At 38.6% G+C, this 20,731-nt stretch overlaps 1 protein-coding gene and 1 long non-coding RNA gene across 7 annotated transcripts in view; one reads left to right on the top strand and one right to left on the bottom strand.

The window, feature by feature from the left end:
- Positions 1 to 20,731, bottom strand: part of UBE2K (ubiquitin conjugating enzyme E2 K) — a 40,609-nt gene that overhangs the window by 12,445 nt on the left and 7,433 nt on the right. For 3 of the 5 annotated variants that reach the window (XM_027457224.3, XM_027457226.3, XM_072037702.1), the window contains 3 exons: positions 13,213 to 13,306; positions 7,967 to 8,025; positions 5,317 to 5,399 (listed from right to left, as the gene is read on the bottom strand). In XM_027457224.3, the coding sequence (XP_027313025.1) occupies positions 5,317 to 5,399; positions 7,967 to 8,025; positions 13,213 to 13,306 (236 nt within the window). Of the gene's footprint in view, positions 1 to 5,316; positions 5,400 to 7,966; positions 8,026 to 13,212; positions 13,307 to 15,637; positions 15,776 to 20,731 lie in introns of all 5 variants that reach the window. The other 2 variants (XM_072037701.1, XM_027457223.3) reach the window with 1 other exon arrangement.
- LOC140002491 (uncharacterized) lies at positions 7,093 to 19,759 on the top strand. Of its 2 annotated transcripts, none has more exons than XR_011809201.1 (3): positions 7,093 to 7,874; positions 8,508 to 8,592; positions 19,424 to 19,759. It is a non-coding gene; the product is annotated as an uncharacterized lncRNA (long non-coding RNA). The 2 variants fall into 2 exon arrangements; XR_011809202.1 differs by lacking the exon at positions 19,424 to 19,759 and adding an exon at positions 14,889 to 15,027.

The following is a 20,731-nucleotide window of genomic DNA, read 5'->3' on the forward strand; positions in this document are numbered from 1 at the left end:
GCCATCATCTGCCTTTTCCAGTGTTCCTCAAAGGCTTATTTTGCAGGAACATAGTTCTGAAGAAAAAAGATTTCCAACTCCTCTTCTACTTGAAGCTCATTTCTAGGTGTGGATTTATGCACCAACATGCTATCATCGAGTTCAAGCAATTCCCTTTAGTAACACAAGCTAGCTGCACGTTTGGGTTTAAATTATTTTTCCCCTTCTTCTCTTTGCTAAAGGCACGGGTTTGTATTACTCTTGACAGATTTTTGTCTAATTTGTTCTTAACTGGAGCCTCACAAGTTTCTTGGAAAATCTGTTTCAGTGCTTCACTGTGATCGCTACTCGGCATGCTGAAACGGTTTGCTAAGGTCACATTTGCTTAGGCCATCAGTCTTATTGCTTTGGTCTGGATTTTTCCAATGGTTCCTGTCTTTCCTGGAGCACAGTGCTCAAAGAGGGTACAGCAACTCACTTGAAACCTTATAAATTATATATAAAAAACAGGCAGCTTATATCATGAGCTTTGAAGGTAAACCTTTTACATCCCAGCATCCTATTTGCCCTGCAACAAGTCCCGTAACGCTACTGGCTTCTGGTTCTTTTAAACTTAGTAACTCCTGACCCTGCCCCAAAACACTGCTTAGCCACTACACAGGGTTGCTATCTTGACATACATAAAATGGGTGGGAAATGGGAAAGGAGTTCAAACCAAAAGCCCCTACCCTGCACCTCCTCTCCCCATACAGGCTTTCTATTGGCATGGTATTTGTTAAATTTGTAAGTGAATTGCAGAAACGTACTCCACTAAGGGAAACCTTGAGTGAATCAGGAAGCTGATGGATCTGATGCCTATACATCATATGCAGACATGCTTGCCTTTTTTTTCTTTAATCTTGGGGCTTTTCCATTAAAAATAAGCAGCCTTAGCTGGGGGTGAACACAATGCTAATATTATAAAACATGGCAATCCAGTTGTGCCCAGCACGCCCGAGGTAAGAAATCCCTTACCTTTTGATAAGCTGAAAGAGCCCTAAGAGGATTACAAAACACTGCCAGTTTCTCTCCCTCTTCCATCATTTTTAAAGGCTAAGTAATTTTCTCTTTATGCTCCACACACCCCTCTCAGAACACAGCCTTTCTGGTACTTCACCTTTGAAAGGTAGCCCAGCACAACGGCTGCGGCCAGCTGACTGCTGTTCTGCTCTGTCAACCAAGCATGGTTGCTGGAAACTGCTTTTTTTATTTTAATTAAATAATCCGCAATATTTATTCAATTTGTGGTAAAACTAAACTTGTTGATCCAAGAGAAAAAGCTCTGGGAATTTGTACCAAGGGTTTATGGAGGGAGGAGGTGAATCAGGCCTTTAAGCAGAAGCCTGCTGTAGAGTCACTAACAAGAGGAGAGATACAAGACTGGACAGGGGGGGCTTTGACATCAGGGCTGGGGGGGATGGCAGGATGCCAGTGAGTTACCTCAAACAGCGTTAATGTTCTCCACATTCCTCTCAAAGCTCTGAAGAGGCTGCATTCCTCAAACAACCTGAACAAAACCCAGCAGGTATAGATGCCCAGGATGATTACTACTAACTGGTTGTTGCCTATGCATTAAAATTGCATTATCTTCTATAATAACGATTTTGCATCTCAACTAAAACTGAAGCTTGAATGCTCCAGCATAGCCACGCTCTTCTAATTAATTTTTATTTTGCTTGTCAAAACCACAACAGCCAATAGTTTTTTTGTAGCAGCACACAGCCACAACACGCCCGTTTGATATTCACTGCTCAAGGGATGCATGCAAAACAGCTTTCAAACAATTTGGCTCTCAGATTTCAACAAAAAGTATCGGATACATTTTCTATTTAAGAGTAAAATTAAGGGATAGAACACTAGCCCGGAAGATAAATATAGGCTACATTAAGAGAAACCACATAACAGGAGTCAGATCAGATCAGCATAAAAAGATATTCTTCCTATAAAATCATACACCAATTTTAATTCCACCAGCAAACAATAGTTGTTTTGCAAACAAAGTGGCACAACAGGTATTTACAAATCTAAACATGAAAATCCACAGCTGCAGAGAATTTCAGCATCAACCATATACTGTGGAGAAAGAAATTCATTAAACTCATTACAAAAACATTTAAAGGCATTACTTCACAATCTGACAAAAGCTTCTGCCAATATGCATAACAATATCTCAGCCATGCTCATTAGAATAGAAAATCATTACCATGGGATGGGTAAGTATGGGAGAAACATGTCTTAACTACAGAAATACATGAAAATTGTGTTTGTATTTGTCATGTATATCATTTTATTAACTCTTAAAAAAAGCAATATTAGGCCCAAATTCTCATAGGCCCAAGTTCTGTCCTTCAGCTCCCACCGACCTCAATGAAAACCACAGATACACACTGGAATTTACAAGTTACATTTAAAACACAGCAACAAGAGTATTATTCCATTAAGACCATTACAAGTCAAAGGCACTTCAGAAACTGAGCTTGTTACTAAGAGATTTGACTTGAGAGATTGAGACTACGTCTACCTTCTAGAACAAAACTACCAGAACATCTCAGATATCAATAACTATCACACTGAAATTGTTCAAACAAGAAAGGATGGATGTAGCCAGAACCATGTCCTTTCTCCCACAGGACCTGGGGCTTGGAAAAGCATTTCAACACCACGCTAGCAATTTTCACTTACCATGCTGTGATTTAAAAAAAACACAGAACAAAGATGACCACACACAAAAAATCGCCGAGAGCAACACATTAGAAAATTAAGGGATCACTACATCAAGAGTCATTTTGGAAAGGGCATATAGCACATAAGCAGCCTTACCCCACTGCTACCACCAAGTTCTGTGAAATTCTTCCCTCAGTGTTTCTAGATGAAGACAGCATTACAAAGGAAGAGTTCAATGATGCACAACTGGTGTGATATTGGTGCTCCCTGTGCCAGAGTTTAAATACACAGAAGGCAGTTCTTGTTCAAATACCCCTATTTTGTATACATCTTGATGATGGAAGGTAAGATGCTTTCTTTATTGGCAGAACTAAGACACAGATTAGGCGATCTGTGCAAGACCTAACTTTCACAGATCACAAGAGCACAAGTCAAATCTCCTCTCCTGGCCTTCCTTGCCAAATTTCAATTTGAAAAAAAAAAAAAATAGAAGAGGAAGCTCATTCTTTCTTTGGGTCTTAAATGTTTGTCTGTTGCCTTTTGATATTTTACATTTTTTAGCTTGATCAGCAGCTGAAGAGGCCAGGAACTTTCATCTGAAAGCCATTAACTGCCTAATTCCTAAAGCAGCAGCAACTGTGTGGGATAAGACTGAGTTTTAAGTCAATGTCTGGCAATGCTCAAAGACAAAGGTGACCTGTTCCAGGACCTGTTCCAAAGTGTGGTCTCCTGAATCCTAGTCCACTGCTGCAGAGGCAAGAATATTCATCCTTCCTCACAGGAAACAATAATTAGGGAATATATTAACATGATGACAACAAGAAAATGTTTTTTAAAAAATCTGTTAAATGACTTTGCATTATTTCCAAATATGATAAATACGGAAGACTTCTGCTAGGAACTGTTTCCTCCAAGTTTTCAGTAGAAAGTGACAGATATCATTTAAAAAAACACAGGTGTTTAGGAGCTTCAGATAGCCTTGAAGATACTTGTTAAAGTCACAGACCTTGATAGTGTGAATGAAGCAACCCGACAGCACGTAAAGTATCAGCAAAAGATGGAAGAAAAAAAAAAAGACAACCCTGAACTTATAAGCTTTGGACAAATTCCTTGCAGGAGAGTATTAATGACACTAGGATGCAGTTCCCTGTTAGCCATCTTTGTTGCTAGAAATAAAGAATGCCTTCCCGTGCACTCACTATCTAAGTCTTACCCGAGTGAAACCTCCTCTCCCAGGTAGGCTCACATGCTCTAGATCAGATCAATGAAACAATCTCTTAAAAAGATCCCCCAAAGTTTGTTATTTTGACTAAAAACAACCCCAAAACAACCAACCAAAGAAAAAAAATCCAGCACAGAAATCAACCAGCCAGCCTTCCTTCTGCCCTTTCGCTAATCTGGTTATTATCTGAGGAAACTGCACTTAAATATTTCTTCAACTGTGCATCTCCAGTACAGTTGTAGGGTGGGATAAATAGCTACGTGTAGGTTAGGGAAGTACTGGCTTTAGTGATAGAAAAACTGCTTGAAATATAGTCAAGTGCTGCAAGATTGCAAGAAAATCAAGCACTTCCAATAATTAAAAGACAAGTAATGACAAGTACAGCTTCTTAGTATTTCATTTTAGTTATGCACCATACCCTGCCATGTTTCACATAATCTTATCACCACACAGAAGCATACTCCCAATGTGTCAACTGTAAGACCTGAACTTGAGCTTTCTGCTCTAGAGTTTCTCTTCCAAACCCAGCTGACACCTGCTTGGCCAACACTGGTCTTGATTAAGTTGTGGAAGTCAGGAGCATCGATCTAGCTGGGAATTACAACTCCTATTCTTTTGGAGCAGACACGGAGGAAAGAAACAAAGATGAACTCCACTCTTATGCTGGACATCAGAACTACAGCATGAGTGGTGCACGTACTTCATATTGTGCCACTTGGAAAAACAAGCCTACAATGAGCTTGGCTGTTACAGTTTGGACACTTAGAGATCTGTTCCAAGGATTTTGGTCATTACAATCTTTTCAGAGCTGTTACAGTAACAAGTAATCAAAGTCAGCAATTGACAAGCAATTTAACTGCAAATGGTTTAGAGGTTCACATCGTAAGTATTACCAACTATAACCTAGACAGAATTAGGATGGTGGTCTCCTTCTCTTTCCTATTGTCTACCTGTTACCTTTTACACTCTTAGATTCCCAGATATACTCCATGTGTTGCTTTAGCTCTTTGGGAACTAATTTTATTTGGAAGCACAAGCCAAGAATCACAATGAAGATAAGCACTTGGTTTTTCTGCTTACACCTCAGGAGGCTGAAAGGACAAAATTCAGGAGGCAACAGGTAGCATTTGTTACTGGAGAATTACATAAAAATCATTAACAATTAAATGCTCGCCCTAATCCTAATGCAAAAAAAAAAAAAAAGCTAGCTCTCTACTCAGTTAATATCAGTACTTAGTACTTCCCAAAATTACTACCCAGCTATTTCATTAGGATCCTCTTTTCAACTCAAAATAGTCTAATGCAATACTTTAAGGACACATGAAATTAAAGATGCAAACATGAGCTGCTGCCTCCCATCCAGGAGGCTGGTATACTTGATTTTGCATATTTAAGCCTGTAGGGAATCTTACCATTGATCTTTCAGTATATCCAAACAAATGGCCCCAGTAACTGAGCTAATATTAGGATGCCATATTTTGGTGATAAACCGCACCTAAAACACAAGAAAATTAAAATAAATAAATAAAATAAAATGGTTATTACATGCAGTATATTAAGTAAACATTTAAAATGCACCATTTATAATCATATCATGGAAAAATACTAATTTAGGAAAGATCAAGCTAAAAACAGAACAAAGACATAAGATATGACATATTTCAGGAGGTTTGCAAGTCCAACACAGCCTTGCTTTACTGAGAAATGGATGACTGCCCATTTGAATACACCAAAATTATCCCCAGCTGTTTTCCTGGATACTGTCACATGGGCACGCCAGAAGTCATTTTGAAATACCTTCCAACACTACCAACGTTCCAACAACAGTTAAATACAGACTTAGATCTTCCAACATCGTCAAATTAGCTTAAACACTGGAAAGTCTCCTCAATTAATGCTGTGAAGCAGGTCCCTGAACCTGAGATGTAGCCATTGGATCTCACTGTTCAGCGAAATTGCTGATAACTATAGGAGTTAAAAGAATTTCTTTGGTCACACTACTTTTACAACTTTCTAGTCCTGTTATTCCTATGCACAATGCTCTTCCACAAACCAAACGCTAAATAGATTATTTTTCTTAGCTGAGACAAGATCCTTCCAACAGCAGTCTCAGCACTCGCTCATTGATCACATCCACATTTTAAACACTAAAAAGTGTATTCACGCTTATCAAGCGTGCATTAGAAATCCTTTTTAATTTTAAGGACATCAAGAAAGTTAAAAGTAGCATTTTATTTTAGAACTCTTATACAGCAAAGCTGTCCTCTGAAAGGAATGTATACAAACCTGTGATTATATATAGAATTTTCTTCATTTTCCTCAAACCTCTTAAGCTGCATTTTAACTGCTTTCTACCAACTTTCACCTGTCTCTGCATTTCCTATCTGTATCTCTTAATCCTAAACTCTTGTCATTTTATGAATGGCACAGATTTTCCTTCATCTTTTGCTCCTGATCTGCAAGCATGTTAAGCACAGAGGACACATCGTTTGTCAAGTACTACTGCAAGATACTGTACATACAGGGCTATGATAAAATCAAATCCACAAAATGGTGTATAAATAGGTGAGGCAATACATTTCTGCTTTCCAGTACAGAAACTGAGAGATCAAGTCTGCCTCAACTCTGTAAACAACAACAAAACACCACAAAACAAACAAAAAACCCACCATGTAAATTCTGGGTATTTTCTCACAGTGAATGCAGGTTAACAATGGCTGTCAAACCACATTCTGAACAAGATAAAGAAATCTTTCAGATGAAAGGCAGGGCTAGACACAAGCAAAAAGGCCTCCAATTCACAAATTCCTACTCCAGAAAAAGCAGTACTATGCTACAGTGCACTGAGTTTCTAACAGCTACCCATAAGCCTTGGCAGTGAGCACCAAGCCCTAAAGCAGCAATTAAACCACGGTCCATAGACCCATCTTTCAGGGTTTATGGCCAGTTTCAGCCTCCCTTATTTTAGCTCCCACCAGAACACGTGCAGATGAGAGAACTGAAACCAACGGACATTTCAGTAAGAAGAACCATGTCTTTCACTCCAGACTCAAGGAAGTCACTCAAGGGACAAGAGCTAAGAGCTACTGACACCTCTCCCCTCCTCCTCTTCCCTATTTCCTTCTCAGTGCCACACTAGAGTGAAAAAAAAACAGGATGTAGGACATTCTTAAATCGAAGAAATCTTTCAGACTTAACCAGAAAGCCAATCAAGAAGCTCTAAGACAGCTGTAAGATAACTCAGGAGCCTGCTGACTCATCATAAACCCCTGAAGAAGGGACTAAACAAGGGTACAGGAATATAAAATCGCAGCTGCACACAGCTGGGGAAGAACACTGTTCTGATCTAGTTAAGATTGAAGCAAAGACAAATTGAAAATGCCAGAAAGACACAAAAAGATGCGGTAAAACTGGAAGGGCACTAAGTTCCAGAAACATGCAAGTAAATTTAAATATTTTTCACATCTCTCATCCTTGTGCACTTTTACAATTTTATGTATTCCTTCTGTGGAGTTACAGTAAGATATTACTATTCCTATTGGTCCTGCAGGTCATAACAACTGCACGTCTAGCTGCATTTAATTATTTCTAGAAATTTGGCAGGTTAAACCCAAGACTTCACCAGATATAGCTTATGGAGTTATTAATTGTAATTAAGGAATTAAAGTAATTAAGGAATTAAAAGAATAAACAATTATCTAATACAGCATTTCTTCAGCGATTCTGAGGTGTGGCTGGCAGAAATCAATACCCTCTGCATCAAATAGAACTATCTGAAAGCTGTATCTTGCCAAAAAGAAATTACAGGAGCGTCAGTAAACTGCTGTCCAGAATTTACCAGCTTGCACTCTGAAGAATAATCAGAGGGTATTTCTGACTGAATAGTTACACATCTGACTGAACAGTTACACATCCTGCGTGATTTCTACCTAGAAAAGACAGCCCCAACATCTGTCTAGAGGAACAGAAGGTAAGTACTACACAGATATACACACAAGCAAATAAATAATACTCAAAACAACTTGTTAGACAAACTATTTTACCAAAATGTGTTTATATTACCTTAGGAGGATTAAATGGATATGTTTCTGGAATTTTTATCTCTAGTTGATATCTTCCACCTTCAAAAGACAAAAGCAAATTAGAAATTAAACCAGAGTATTAATCAAGCTTAGTCTTTTGTGAGCAAAGCCCACGTTTCTAAATGCAGAGGTTTTCAAGTAATTAAATTTACTCAGAAGTATTACCTAGAAGATACTTCCAGATTTTGCATACTTTATAAATAAATGAATATAAACAAAATCTAAAAGTCATATTGGCTTATGCAAATCAGAATCTATATTTATTAGGTATACTGAATGTGTACATTCACTTGTAGTTACTTATTTCAGTATTATAATTTGCACATTCTATTTAAGTAAAATATAACAAAATATAAAACATCCCAAAGACTAATACCAAATGAAATGAAAAGCCACAAAAGCGGACAGGGTAAATATGAAACGTTACTTTGACTGTTTCCTGATGCCTCATACCTACCAACAAGGTTGAATTTTTCCCCCTCCACATTACACAGTTGAAATTACTTGTATTTCATTTTAAGCTTTCCAGACCTCAGAATGTTCAAGGATGCCATCTAAGAAAAGTTACCATACTTCGGAAGAAAGGAAGTTCCAGTACTACTTAAAGTAAGTTCTCATGTTACTAGTTGAAGATGGTAACTATATTCCAATTCGGCACTTTTACATACTAGTGCTATTAACATAGTTTGTAGAATTAAGAGCATGTAATGAAGAATAGCAAGAGCTCTGAGGATGTAATCTTCTACTGCCCTTCTCTAAACATTTTTTTCTTCTCCCTTTACTATATTATTACCTAAGTCTATTTCAATTACTGTCTTGTTAACATTCGAGCTTTCTATCAATACTTCTGTCTTCTGGAGCAATCTCAAACTCTCTGCCTACTCACTCGAGATTATTTGCCAGGCAGCAGTTTAACGATGAAAAGAACAGACTAGAACAAAACAGATACACCAATTTAGACATTAGTTTAGCTTTTATAGAAACTGAAAGCATTGCTCCTCACTTGCTATTTTTTTCCCTATTCTACCTCTGTTCTGAAACTCTTTCTATCCTTAAATATACTTTGCTATGATTCATAAATTTTGGTGAATTAAAGTATTTACAATCACTTTTCTTTAGGATTTCAAGAGTGATTTACTCTGCAACAGCTCTATACAAAAACAGCTCTCAAATAGTCTTAATATAGGCAGTGAGGTCCACATGCAGGAAAAAAACTTCAAGAAACACTCTGAACAGCTAAAGCCTATGGCACCTTTTTAATCTGTGCCAGAATACATATTGAAAGGCACTAACATCTCTCACATTTTTAAATATAATTAAGTCTAAACACAGTACACCTGAAACGGCTTAGTGTGAGTTTGGTATTTTACACTGCCTACTGCAAGTGTTTCTTCCTCGCTTGATTCGAGGGTAACTCCAAAAGATTTAGAAGAGCCTACAACAGCATCAAGGCCAGTAAGCCCAAAATCGTCATAGTTAATTTCTAAATTGATTGCTTGTCTTCACTTACAATACAGCACAGGCGAAATACTTTTGAAGACACTTAACATTTACAACAACAAACCTTAAGTTTGCTTTTTCTTTTGTTTGAACCAAAGTACAATTCAGCAGCAATTTTTCAGCAAGAACCAGACCAATTAAACTGCTGCTGGATTACAGAAATTCATCGATCCCTGTTACAATTTTACTGCCATGCCATTTTGTAATGCAATATAATGCCTAGCCTTGGATATTATCATTTCTTTTGCTTGCTATTAAAATTTGCCTGTAAAAGACAGTCTATTACAGCCTTCTCCATAATAGTCTATTTAGCTGCCAAAGTTTTCCAGCTGGAAACTGGACTGACAACTCCAGGAAATTTTAAAAACTGCAAGGAGCAATGAGTTGGCAATATTATTTATCAAGTGTGTTGCTGTGCACTGAAGTTTACAGTTAGCTATATGGGCTTGAAGACCAAACAAACTGAACAAACCTGGACAATCCATGTCAGTTCCTCAATCCTAAATTTAATATGCAAGTGAACAGCATACTAACTGCCGTGTCCTGGTATTTCTGATTTTTTATTTTTAAAGTGAGCATGTATTTGTATGACTTTTTCTAAAATTTAATACTTGAAATCGAGTTAGCCACTAATGAAGAACATTCCTTCTGTACTCCCGGAAAGGACATCTCAAAACAGAATTAAAGTAAGTTTTAATAGTTTTCCTTGAAGAAATGCCCTACTATAAATTCCACTATTACCACGGTTTACATGCAAACTTGGTTTGAAATTAATACCTTGGTTACACAGGGTTTAAAAATTATCAAAAAAGCTCTTGAATTCCAGTAAAACACAGCAGCTATTAACATAGACTTTTATAGGTCCTCACTCCAAAAAGGTGTTTTAACATGGAATGCAACAGCATTTAAATTGCAGTTGTCTTGCCATGGTCTGAAAATTCATCAGTATCAATTGACAACTTACGGAAAAAATAAAAGCTGTAAATTTGTCAACAATAGACTGCACTCTGCCTCTCAGTCATACACAGACCGGTGTCCCAGCGTGGCCTATAAAAGAACTCTGTAGCTGCAGTTTGTTTTCAGATACCCCATCAGTTGTGGTCAGTGATAAATATTATTGTTCTGTCACTTCTCAACAGCCCTAGAACTCCCTCCTGTAGCAGGGAATTGTCTGACATGAATGGCTGTGCTAGCTTTTCTCCATAAAGTACTTGTGTTGTTCAGACCACAGATGACAGGAAATCATCTAGTAATTATGCAGTATGCATTACTGCTTTAGTCATAAAATGTAAACTACACACACTGGCAAGCCCTTGGTTTCATGCATTTATTCCCTTATGTAATTACAACGTTACAGAAATATTAACATTCCAAAGTAAAGCACACAGATGTCAGGAAACACCAGGATTTGGGTTGACAGAAACTGATTTTGCCCTTTGGGGCATATGCCTTGCAGACTGAAGTGCGGGGTCACATTGTTTCCCATGGTACCCCTGCCACAATCAGTATATTTAACAATTCTCCCCCACTCCCCACAAAATGGGGTATTTACTGTATCCTTTCATCCTCATCATTAAACATAAGAGCACGTATGTATGCATGCAAGTATGCCTGCGTGCACTTCACATCAACAAATTCAGCATTAAACATGGATTGCTGGTTTTCATTAGGATACGCTGAACACACAGTGCTCAGCTTTTGAAATTTTGGTCTAGCTGCATTACGTGGGCAAAGACTTCAGTTCCGCAGACAGGCATTAAAACCTTTTTTACTCTCTTCATGAGCTGCTATAAAGTTTTTTTTTTGTTTGTTTGTTTGTTTAATTTTGTGACACGTGAACACATCATTCACTCAAATAACCCTCAACACATTTTCCAAAAAAGACCCATTTTATAAACCAAGATAAATCTGGCCTGGAGGGGAAAAAAATGGCAAGCCATCATACTCCTATTCACCCAAGGAGTATGAACTATGAGGAAAACAAACAAACAAAAAAAAAAAACCTCTACAACTCAGATGTATCCTAGTACCCAATTAATTTTGCAATCTTAACATCTGTAAATAAGATTTGGGTTTATAAGACCAATTCTGTTTTCAAACGAACTGCTCCACAAAGCAAAAGGATTCACTTCCAAGTGGGTTTACCAGAAGGACCACGTATTTTAGGTCCACAGCATAATTCTCCTTTTAAATTGAAAGCACATGTTATAACCAGAAGAAATTATCTTCTTTCCAGACATCATTTTCTGTCAACTAAATCCTAGTGACTGATGAGCTGAGGCTATGGAGATATGGGAGAAGGGAACTGTCATTACTTGCTTGACAGCAGAGAGGACTCAAGTTCTGGAGGACTCAAGCATCACTACATTAGATACTTCCACTTTTCTACACTCTTCCCAGACCCATTTCCTTTCTCCTCAGCTTCCAACACCTTCCATCCTGCTCAATATTCTCCAGCATCAACCTTTATTAGGTTGTTTCCTTGTCCTTTGCTCAGTCATAGCAGCCAGAATTGTTGGGAGACTCTACTCTAAGTCTGGTGCTGCTGTGGATGCGATCCCAAGGGGAGTCCTTCTCAGTTAAGCTGTGACAAGTGGATTTTCATCAGCAACCACTGAGGCTTTTGAGTGGATGTACACCTATACTGACAACAATTTTCAGATCCTTTCCCCAATTGATTACAATTTATCATTCAGACTAGTGACAGAGAGCCTGTGTCCGATCCCTAGGCAATAGTCAAATCTCCATCTTAGCTTCGAGACACAAAGCAACTAGAGTAACTGAAAACTTGGAAAACTGTTTTAATCTTCATCAAAACAATTTGTCTCCAACATTCAGTAAACAAAAATATCTCAAGGGAAGTTTAGCTAAAAACTCAAATTGCACTAGACAGGCATGGGAAATTTGGATAAAATACCATTTGAAAGTAAATTAATCTTTTAAAAGCCACCATCATTTGTCATCAAGAAACTTTAACAAAGGGTGTCTCTGCCAGCTCAGTAGGTATTACACACAAAGAGAACATTGGCAGTTACAAGCACTACTGGGTAAATTGCTATCTCAGAAGCTAAGAGCACATACCTGATCAGTTCCAGGTATTTTGTTTTTAAGTATGTATTAAAATTACCTTTCTTTTTTTTTTTAAACCGATGAGGCAGAGATGCATGACTACTGATATCAGCTTTTAACAAACTAGAAAGTCAGTAAGGTAATTTTTGAAGACAGCTGTAGACGAAGTTCCACAACAGTCTCCCACTCCAGTACAAATTAAGTACTGGGACCCAGGGATGCCTGAGATTAATCCCAGATTTAGCTTGCAATAGCATCTCTCTCTCAGACAGGATAACACAACAGATTTTTGAATAACCACCACAGAAATGAATGTATAGTGACATTAGACCATGAAACTTAGTTTCTTTATGCTAAGACACCTAAAACTGTTAGACCTGTAAACAAAGTCAGCGTTGCACCGGTCATACTGCACAGCTTATACCTGTAAACTAACCTTTGATATCGGACAGTCTGTCCTGCTGTAGAACAGATGCATCTTCAGGCAACAGAGAAGTTAAACTTTAAGCTTGAAAAATGTTTCAGTTCGTATTTAAAAAGCTAATCAGATTTTAAAACACATAGCTCTACATTTTAATGCTGTAAATTAATTTACAAACAAAGTATCTCACGACACATGAAGTACGCAATGACTGCATACACAAAAATATTACTTGCCTTCATATGGTGTGTCCGGAGGTCCTGCTATTTCTCCTCTTAATTCTGTAAAATTTTCATCTACAAGATCTACTTTAATTTGATTTTTGCTCGTCTTAAAAATAAACAGAGAAACAAAGAGTCGTAAGTAAGCATTTGACATACAGATTTCCCCCAAAATAAGATACTTCAAATTTCAGTCATTTTTATTTTTTAATTCAGTAACCCGAAGTGGATGGCTATCTTTCAGTTGGAGTTTTCCTCCATTAAAAGACAGTTTGTGAAGCATTAGAAAATTCAGCATCGTTTGTACTATCGCTAAAATAAGCAAAACAACCCAGCAATAGCTACAGTTATATTCATTGGTTACATTTTAAAAGGCATTGCAATCTGTCAAATTAGCTATGAATTCTAAATTATTCTAAAATTACATTGACTTAATCACATGTTGCTTTTTGTTTTCTTGTTTAGAGCTATGAAATTAATAATAGACATATCTGTCACTTTCACTGGGACACAGAAAGACTTCCCCAAACGAAGTGCTCACTGTTTCTGAACCATATCATGAACCAAACAGAATATTGTAGCCTTGTTTAAGATCATGTTTTCTTTAATAGTTAGAAATAAGGTACTATTTTATTTATACACTTGAATTTCATTGTCACCTCCTCAGCATTTTCACACCCCATACCAACTTGCCTACAAAATAAAAACACTGGATTTTGATACTGAAAAGTAGTTTCTGGAAAACATATGTTTTTTCAGAAGTGTGTAGCCAGAGCTATACATTCCATTGAATTTGCCTTCCAAATCCAGAGAGCAGCATTAATGAAATTCATACAGATCCTTCAGGCAGTAACATCTTTTTTGGACACTGTGAAGCAAAATTTCTTTTTAGAAAGAGACACTATGAAGTTTTTTCTATTTTTAGAGGTATGTTCTTGAAGGTTTGTTCTGTATAATCCCATATACCATGCTCACTGAATACATCAGGGATTTCCTGAATTGAACATTATTTTCTTCAATGCCTTTGTGCCATCTTTCCAGACCTTTACAACATGAAGCTGATGGTTGCCATCAGCTGGTTCTTAGACATGATGCAAGCTGTTAAGGGAAACAGCTAGGACTTAATCTCTATTTCCTTTCCATAAACATGCTAGAGATTCCTCCCACCAAAAAAGGTGTCTTCCAGACCACAGTTGCTCACAACTATAAAAGATTATTTTTTTTAAATCAAACTAAGTAATAGTTTCACCACGTAAATGATACCAAATGCAAGTTCCAACAAGTTAATGCAGTGATGATTTGGGAGCTTTTTACATCTCTAGTGACACACATTTGCTTTGAAACTTGGGTGAAAATCCCTTAACCCACATGAAGGAGGAAGAACCTGCAATTGCATAGTTGAGGACAAGCAAAAGCACGCTTCAAAAAAACAAGAGAGTCAACCACAACACAAATTAAGAACGCACCATGCACCTCCAAAATTTAACATCAGTGTTAAGCAACAGGAGTTTTGCTTGTTTAAACTTATATATTTTTTTAATTTTAAACTCAGCATCAGGTCTTGTGTCATCTCACATGACCTTAGCTAAGACACCAGAGAAGGGAAGGATGCTATTAATAGGACTGATGAAATTATAGTCCTCACATTTTTAAATTTTCAGCTTGGCTCTCTTTTCTGCTACTGTTCACAGAAGTTGCCTGACCAGAGATCAACCAAAACAGTTTTCTTTCAAGGACCCTTTCCCAGCTTTGTCCCTGTAATACTGAGCAGCAGAAGGGCAGACTGCCCCCAGAAAGCCAAGCACTGCCAGACTCTGACCCCAAATCAATCGCAGGTAACCAATGCCTCTTGCAAGCTTTCCAAGCTTCCCCCCCTTTATTTTTTTAATCCCATCACTACTTTAATTAGCAGGTCACTGCACAACCTCACAACTGTTAAAAACCTCCTCAACTACAGATTTAGGCAAAATTACAATCTATTAACACCCACCCATTCCTGTCAGAGCATTATTTTCCAATTTAAACAAGTTTCGTTACCTCTAATATTTACTCCTCTCTCGTTATATTTATATCAATTTCCCTTCTCAGCCTTCATTTTGCTGTAAGCAAGCTGAAATTAATTTCTCCACAATTGTTTTCTTTCAGTTCCTCCGTTTTATGTCCCCTACCACCCAGCTAGCCCTGTGCAGAGGAATTCCGTGGAGTTTCAGAATCGGTGCTGTGCACACTTTGATGCACTCGCTGCAGACACATCACAGCCAGTACACCTGAAAGCCCATTTGCCTTCTTCCATAGCACAAGGATCAGATCAAGCCTGAGAGTCCCAGTTACCTCCTCTTCAGCACCTGCACTGTGCCACCAGAGGTGCTGTCCCTACTTCCCAGAAAAGCACATTGGTTTAGATAACCAGTACGGTTAGTTAACGGGTCACTAAAGCTACCTGCTCAGGTCCTGCAATCACTCTAACATCCGCTGGTTTCTCCGGGCTGTCAACTGCTAAGCTGCTGTCAGCTGCTCCAAATTTACAGCAGGACTTCTTGTTCTTTGCAAGTAAACCCACAATTATGCATCTTGAGGACTGAAGCAAGAGCAAAAGGGGTGAAAACGTCAATGATACAATCTACAGTCAACCCATGCTACTACTTGATTTTCTACTTAATATTTTCACTTTTCTTCAGTGTTTTCTGTAAGACCTTGCACACTGACGTAGCAGCTTGGCTACCTTCATCTTCCAACCCAATTAGCACACAGCAGCCCCTCTTGACTGAGGTAGAGAAGAGCAACCCATCTCTAACCCTGTGATCCATTCTTCCCAGCTGGCGAGTCCAGCCCCTCCTGCAAGATGTTGAGCTTACCGTGATAGCTGTGGCCGCTCCCTGGTACACAGCCTTGAAGCACAGCGGGCTGCATTACACTGTCACAGCATACAGAGTAATAATATAGCTCGGGGATAGTGCTTAGGTTCTGCCTTGCCCCCCATATAACCCATGTTTCTTCAGCTATGTAAACAGAAATGCAATTCCCTGCTATTCCAGCAGCCTTTTCAAGGTGCAACTCAGCTTGACCTTGCCAATCCTTGCTGTTTTCTACACCCCTCAAGTAATAACTAATATTTAACTGTTCTGAAGTGATTATTCAACCAATTAAATGGGGAGTGTTTTCCTACAATATTTCCCCTTAATGAGGATCACACAGGATAAAATTACTTCATTTTTGCAGCTCTAACTGAATAAATCCCCGGCCTCCAGCACCATCATCAGAGCTGTCTCTAGAAAGCTACCAACAGCAGCATTCTGTCCAGTGCTCCAAAAACCTGCCTCTGATACCACCACAACCACCTTAGCTGCACAATTTATGAGCCAGCTTATGAGTTTATGAGTCAACACAACACGAGTTGACTGTCCAGAAGCAGTTCTCCCACCAAGACCTTATTGCTCTTCCACGTCAAGTCCAAAATAGCCCCACCTCCTGTTGATTCAGTAGCAATTTGGTGACTAAATCACTGGGCTAACACTTCCTCAAATATTTGAGCCATGCCATCACTAGCAGCATTAATTTCTGTAGTCCAAAGAAGTTAACTTCTGGAATAACACAGTTCCCACTAGTATTCCTTGCCAAGATGAAAACACTCCATCCACACCAAGATCTTCTAGGCGCATACAAGCCCTGTGCTGTACCAGCAGAACTTCCCACCATCTCATTTGAAAACGATTTTGATCAAGACCGACAATAAATAAGGAAAAGGAGTGTTGAAGCAACATATTCAATGCACAGTGCCATTTCCTCATTTTTTTTTCCCCTTTATATTTTAGTCAGATTAGGCATCGCCTCTTTTTTTCCTCCTCCTTTAAACACTTCCCCTGCTTCACACCAGTGCTCGAGTTGAGAAGCTTCTCTTCTCAGACCACCCCACCTGCTGAGACTCTCTGCATTGCTATAGCCACGTTTACCCCATTTTATCCTGCCTGCATGGCAATTAAATCCAAGGATGGAGTGAGGGAGAACAGTCGGGGAAGATTCATGTAAACTTTTAACCATCACAAAAGCATTCCCTAAAAAGGAAACTCAAAGGAATCAATCACTCCTGAGGAGTCATTCTGCGAACATCTCCCGAAGACTGGGCATTAAATCACACTTATCATAGCAGCTATCGATTTCTAACACTTTGACATGTCTTTGCCTGCCTGCTCTTAAAAAAAATGCAGAAGATTATGCTGTAGAGTCTTATTATCTGAATACCTTCCTTGTGTAGGACACACAAGCCATTCCAGCAGAAACCTTGAAGAGTAAATTCTGCCACGGGAGGACTTCTCAGTAGTCTTCCCTAATCTATTAAACTGCTTTTGAAGAGCAGCTCTGTACCTTCTAACATCCCTCTCCGCAGAGAAGAGCCCTGTTCTTTGTGTTCACCATGATCTACAAGCATTAACAAGGAGTCCCTCAGAGGGCTCTGTTTGCTTTCTGCACTTAATCCATCCTTTCTCCTGAGCCTTCCATGCCACCTCGTCTCTTCTCCAATCTGCCTTTTTTTCCACTCTTTATTTGTACGTTATTCATAGCCAACTATCCTCTTTATTAGTCAAACACTTCCACTCAGAAATCTAAAAGATTCCTTAAAAGATTAAAAGCAAAAAAAGGAGCCAAGACAAAACGATAACATAACAACCCAAGAACACGTTAATGCAAGATGATAAAAATGTACTGTCCTCCTCAACATTTCTTTCCCACATAAAATATTAGTTAACACACCACAAAAACAAGCAAACAACCCCCCCAAATATCTCCATGTCAGTCACAGCTACAAAACACAAACTTAATAACGGCGGATGATGGCATACAGCTAAGAAATTTTGCATGGGGTTATAGAACCAACCAGCTCTACTTACTCTCAGCATGACTCTACTTTAACATTAGGCCTTTGATTCCTGCATAAGAAGTTTGCTCCATACAAATATAACAATTCAAATTCTCCACTAGGCATCATTATTAACGGTAATAACTTCAGAAACGAAAACAAGTTCATTCTTATCCTGTTATCCACAAGTTTACAAGGCATTGGTAAAGTATTCAGATTAATTCTGTCAGAGTTGCCAAGTTATTTCCTTACGCTTTTTTTAAACAATAGCATTAGCTCTCTCAACTTACAGCCCAGTGATTCAGCTGAGACTCTCTTCTCCCATATGCCCGATTTTTTGAATTGAAAATTCAAATGCTCACCCCTAAGAAGTGAAAACTCAAACGCTCACCTCTTAGGCTGCTAAGAAGTCAAGTCAACTCACCAGCCTCCCTTTTCACCTCCCTGGCTTTCCTTCTTTGCAAACCAAGGCTTCATCTTCTCTACCCTTTGCTCTCCCAGAGCAGCTCAGGGTAAGCACATCACATCCAGTTAGCTCACCCTTAGGCAAGAAATGGGAAAATAGCAGAAAGGCAGAACGCATCACTTTATTAGAAAGCAAACCAAAGTGCGAGGCACTACGCTGCAGCAAAATGGCAAATCCTACTTCAGAAACGTTGAGCTTCATCCAGAAACTCTCAAATCGAATCCTAGAGAATCCTTCACATTTCACATTCTATTCCACTTCACTGTTTCACGTTTCCTTGTTATGCATGTTTTAGAAAAATTAAGTTAGTTTTGTATACTAATAGCAAAGAATTTTGTCTATTCATCAATATACTAATATGTAACTCATATACAAATACCTTTAAGGAGATACAAATACGAATACTGTGGAATATTTCTGTAGTACTGGCAATAGACTCCTACGAAATTTTTCTTATTTATCACAGTTTTATGTTAAATGCATCTCTAATTTTTTTCTTTAGAGAAGTGTTTTAACGAGAGACTAAACCTGTATCAGCTTTAAAATTGTGTTATTACCTGTATTTACATACAAGAACAGTACTTGGGGGATTTTTTTTTCTGTAAGAACAGAAAACATCAGTATTAAACATCCTCATTTTGCATGAGCTAGATCTAGCATAACACCAAGTCTTAGTAAAACTTTAAGGTATCTAAATGCCATTCTTGCTAATGTTCAGCTGTTCAAACATCACCCTACCAAAATCAGGGCAGCGCCGACCAGCTGCCAAGGTCCTGCTGGAAACAGCATAAAGAAGGGGGTAAGATTTTGTGCAGGCATTCATCCAACTGCACAGCAGCCACCTGGGTTACAGCTATCTCATTAACAAGGTTCCTTCTTTTTAACTCAACTCTTACTTCATTCAGCATGAACTGCAACTAGGAGGAGCATGAAAGTAGGAAGAGGAGACCAGGCTGCAAGAGGAACGTGACACCGCTTCTTGGCACTGCCTTAGGACAGCTTAAAAGAATTCTGAAACTTCAGCTCTAGTGCCTGTCTAAACTATTTCTGACAAAATAGTTGTGTCAGTCACGGGCACGCAGAGGTGTAACTGACACAGCTGTGCCAGCACAAGCTCCGGGAGCAGTTACACAATCATCACTTGTCCCACTCTTGGGGATGGCACAGCTTCACCAGTCTAACCACACCACGCAAGCTGTGCACACAGCAGCATACTTGCACTCTTGTACTGGTGTAAGGACCCTCACACAGACGTAGGCTGTGTCTATGTTTAACTACGCGTGATATTTACAGTACCTAGAAGCATTAATCACAGCAGGACCTGTAGCAGTGGAAGCTGAACCTAATGCGAGTGGCCCTGATATACTGAGCACCAGTTAGGGACCCCTGCTCTGGATAATGCTGTTCAGGAAAGCCTGAATGAACAGGCAATTCTGCAGGAATGCAAGATGCATGTCCTTCATTTTTCACGCATAGTTATGTTTTTGATGCAAAACAACTGAAAAACCCTACAGTTAAAAGGATGCTTTAATAAACAGTTTGAATCATACTCTGAATTAGTCACTGTATAAACACAAAACCATTTGAGGCAGATTCTGCAGTCGGTTCTGTAAGTCTGCCCTGCTTAGGTTGCTAGTAATTCTACATACAAAGGAATCACAGGATTCAGCTCGTTTTAAATCGATTATGCCAATGCACTCAGTCCCAGAGCTTGAAGATGTGGAAATAGCTCTGAACAGTTTTTCCGTGCTAGCTTCCCATATGGACACCCTTATTCCAAAGTGAAAGGGCTTACTCAAATGCCATGAAGGCTCAGAGTTTCCAGAAAGGGAGCAAATAAAACACAGCTACTGTGATTTCCACTTGTATGCGCTACTTTATTTCCTAATAGCCTCCACTACTGAAGTTTTTGCTACATTGGGATGTGTCTAAAAGTACTTTCTCACAGTTCATTTCTAGCTAAAACTAATACATTTGTGTCTCTCATTCTGGGTCTTGATTCAACTTGAACTAAAACGCTTACCTAACTAAAATCTATTTCTTTGTTTTCTCCCCATAAATCATTGTACAAACCCATTTCTGAAGGCATGTTACCTTAAACCTCAATTTTCCACAGCAACTATAATTACACAATCATTAGTCATTTTTTTTTTCTAATGAACTATTAGTTTTACTGGCTAGTAATAAAGAGAGATGATGAAATAAATAAAAAT

This window comes from Anas platyrhynchos, chromosome 4, assembly GCF_047663525.1.
Source record: "Anas platyrhynchos isolate ZD024472 breed Pekin duck chromosome 4, IASCAAS_PekinDuck_T2T, whole genome shotgun sequence".
NCBI classification, from domain to species: Eukaryota; Metazoa; Chordata; class Aves; order Anseriformes; family Anatidae; genus Anas; species Anas platyrhynchos.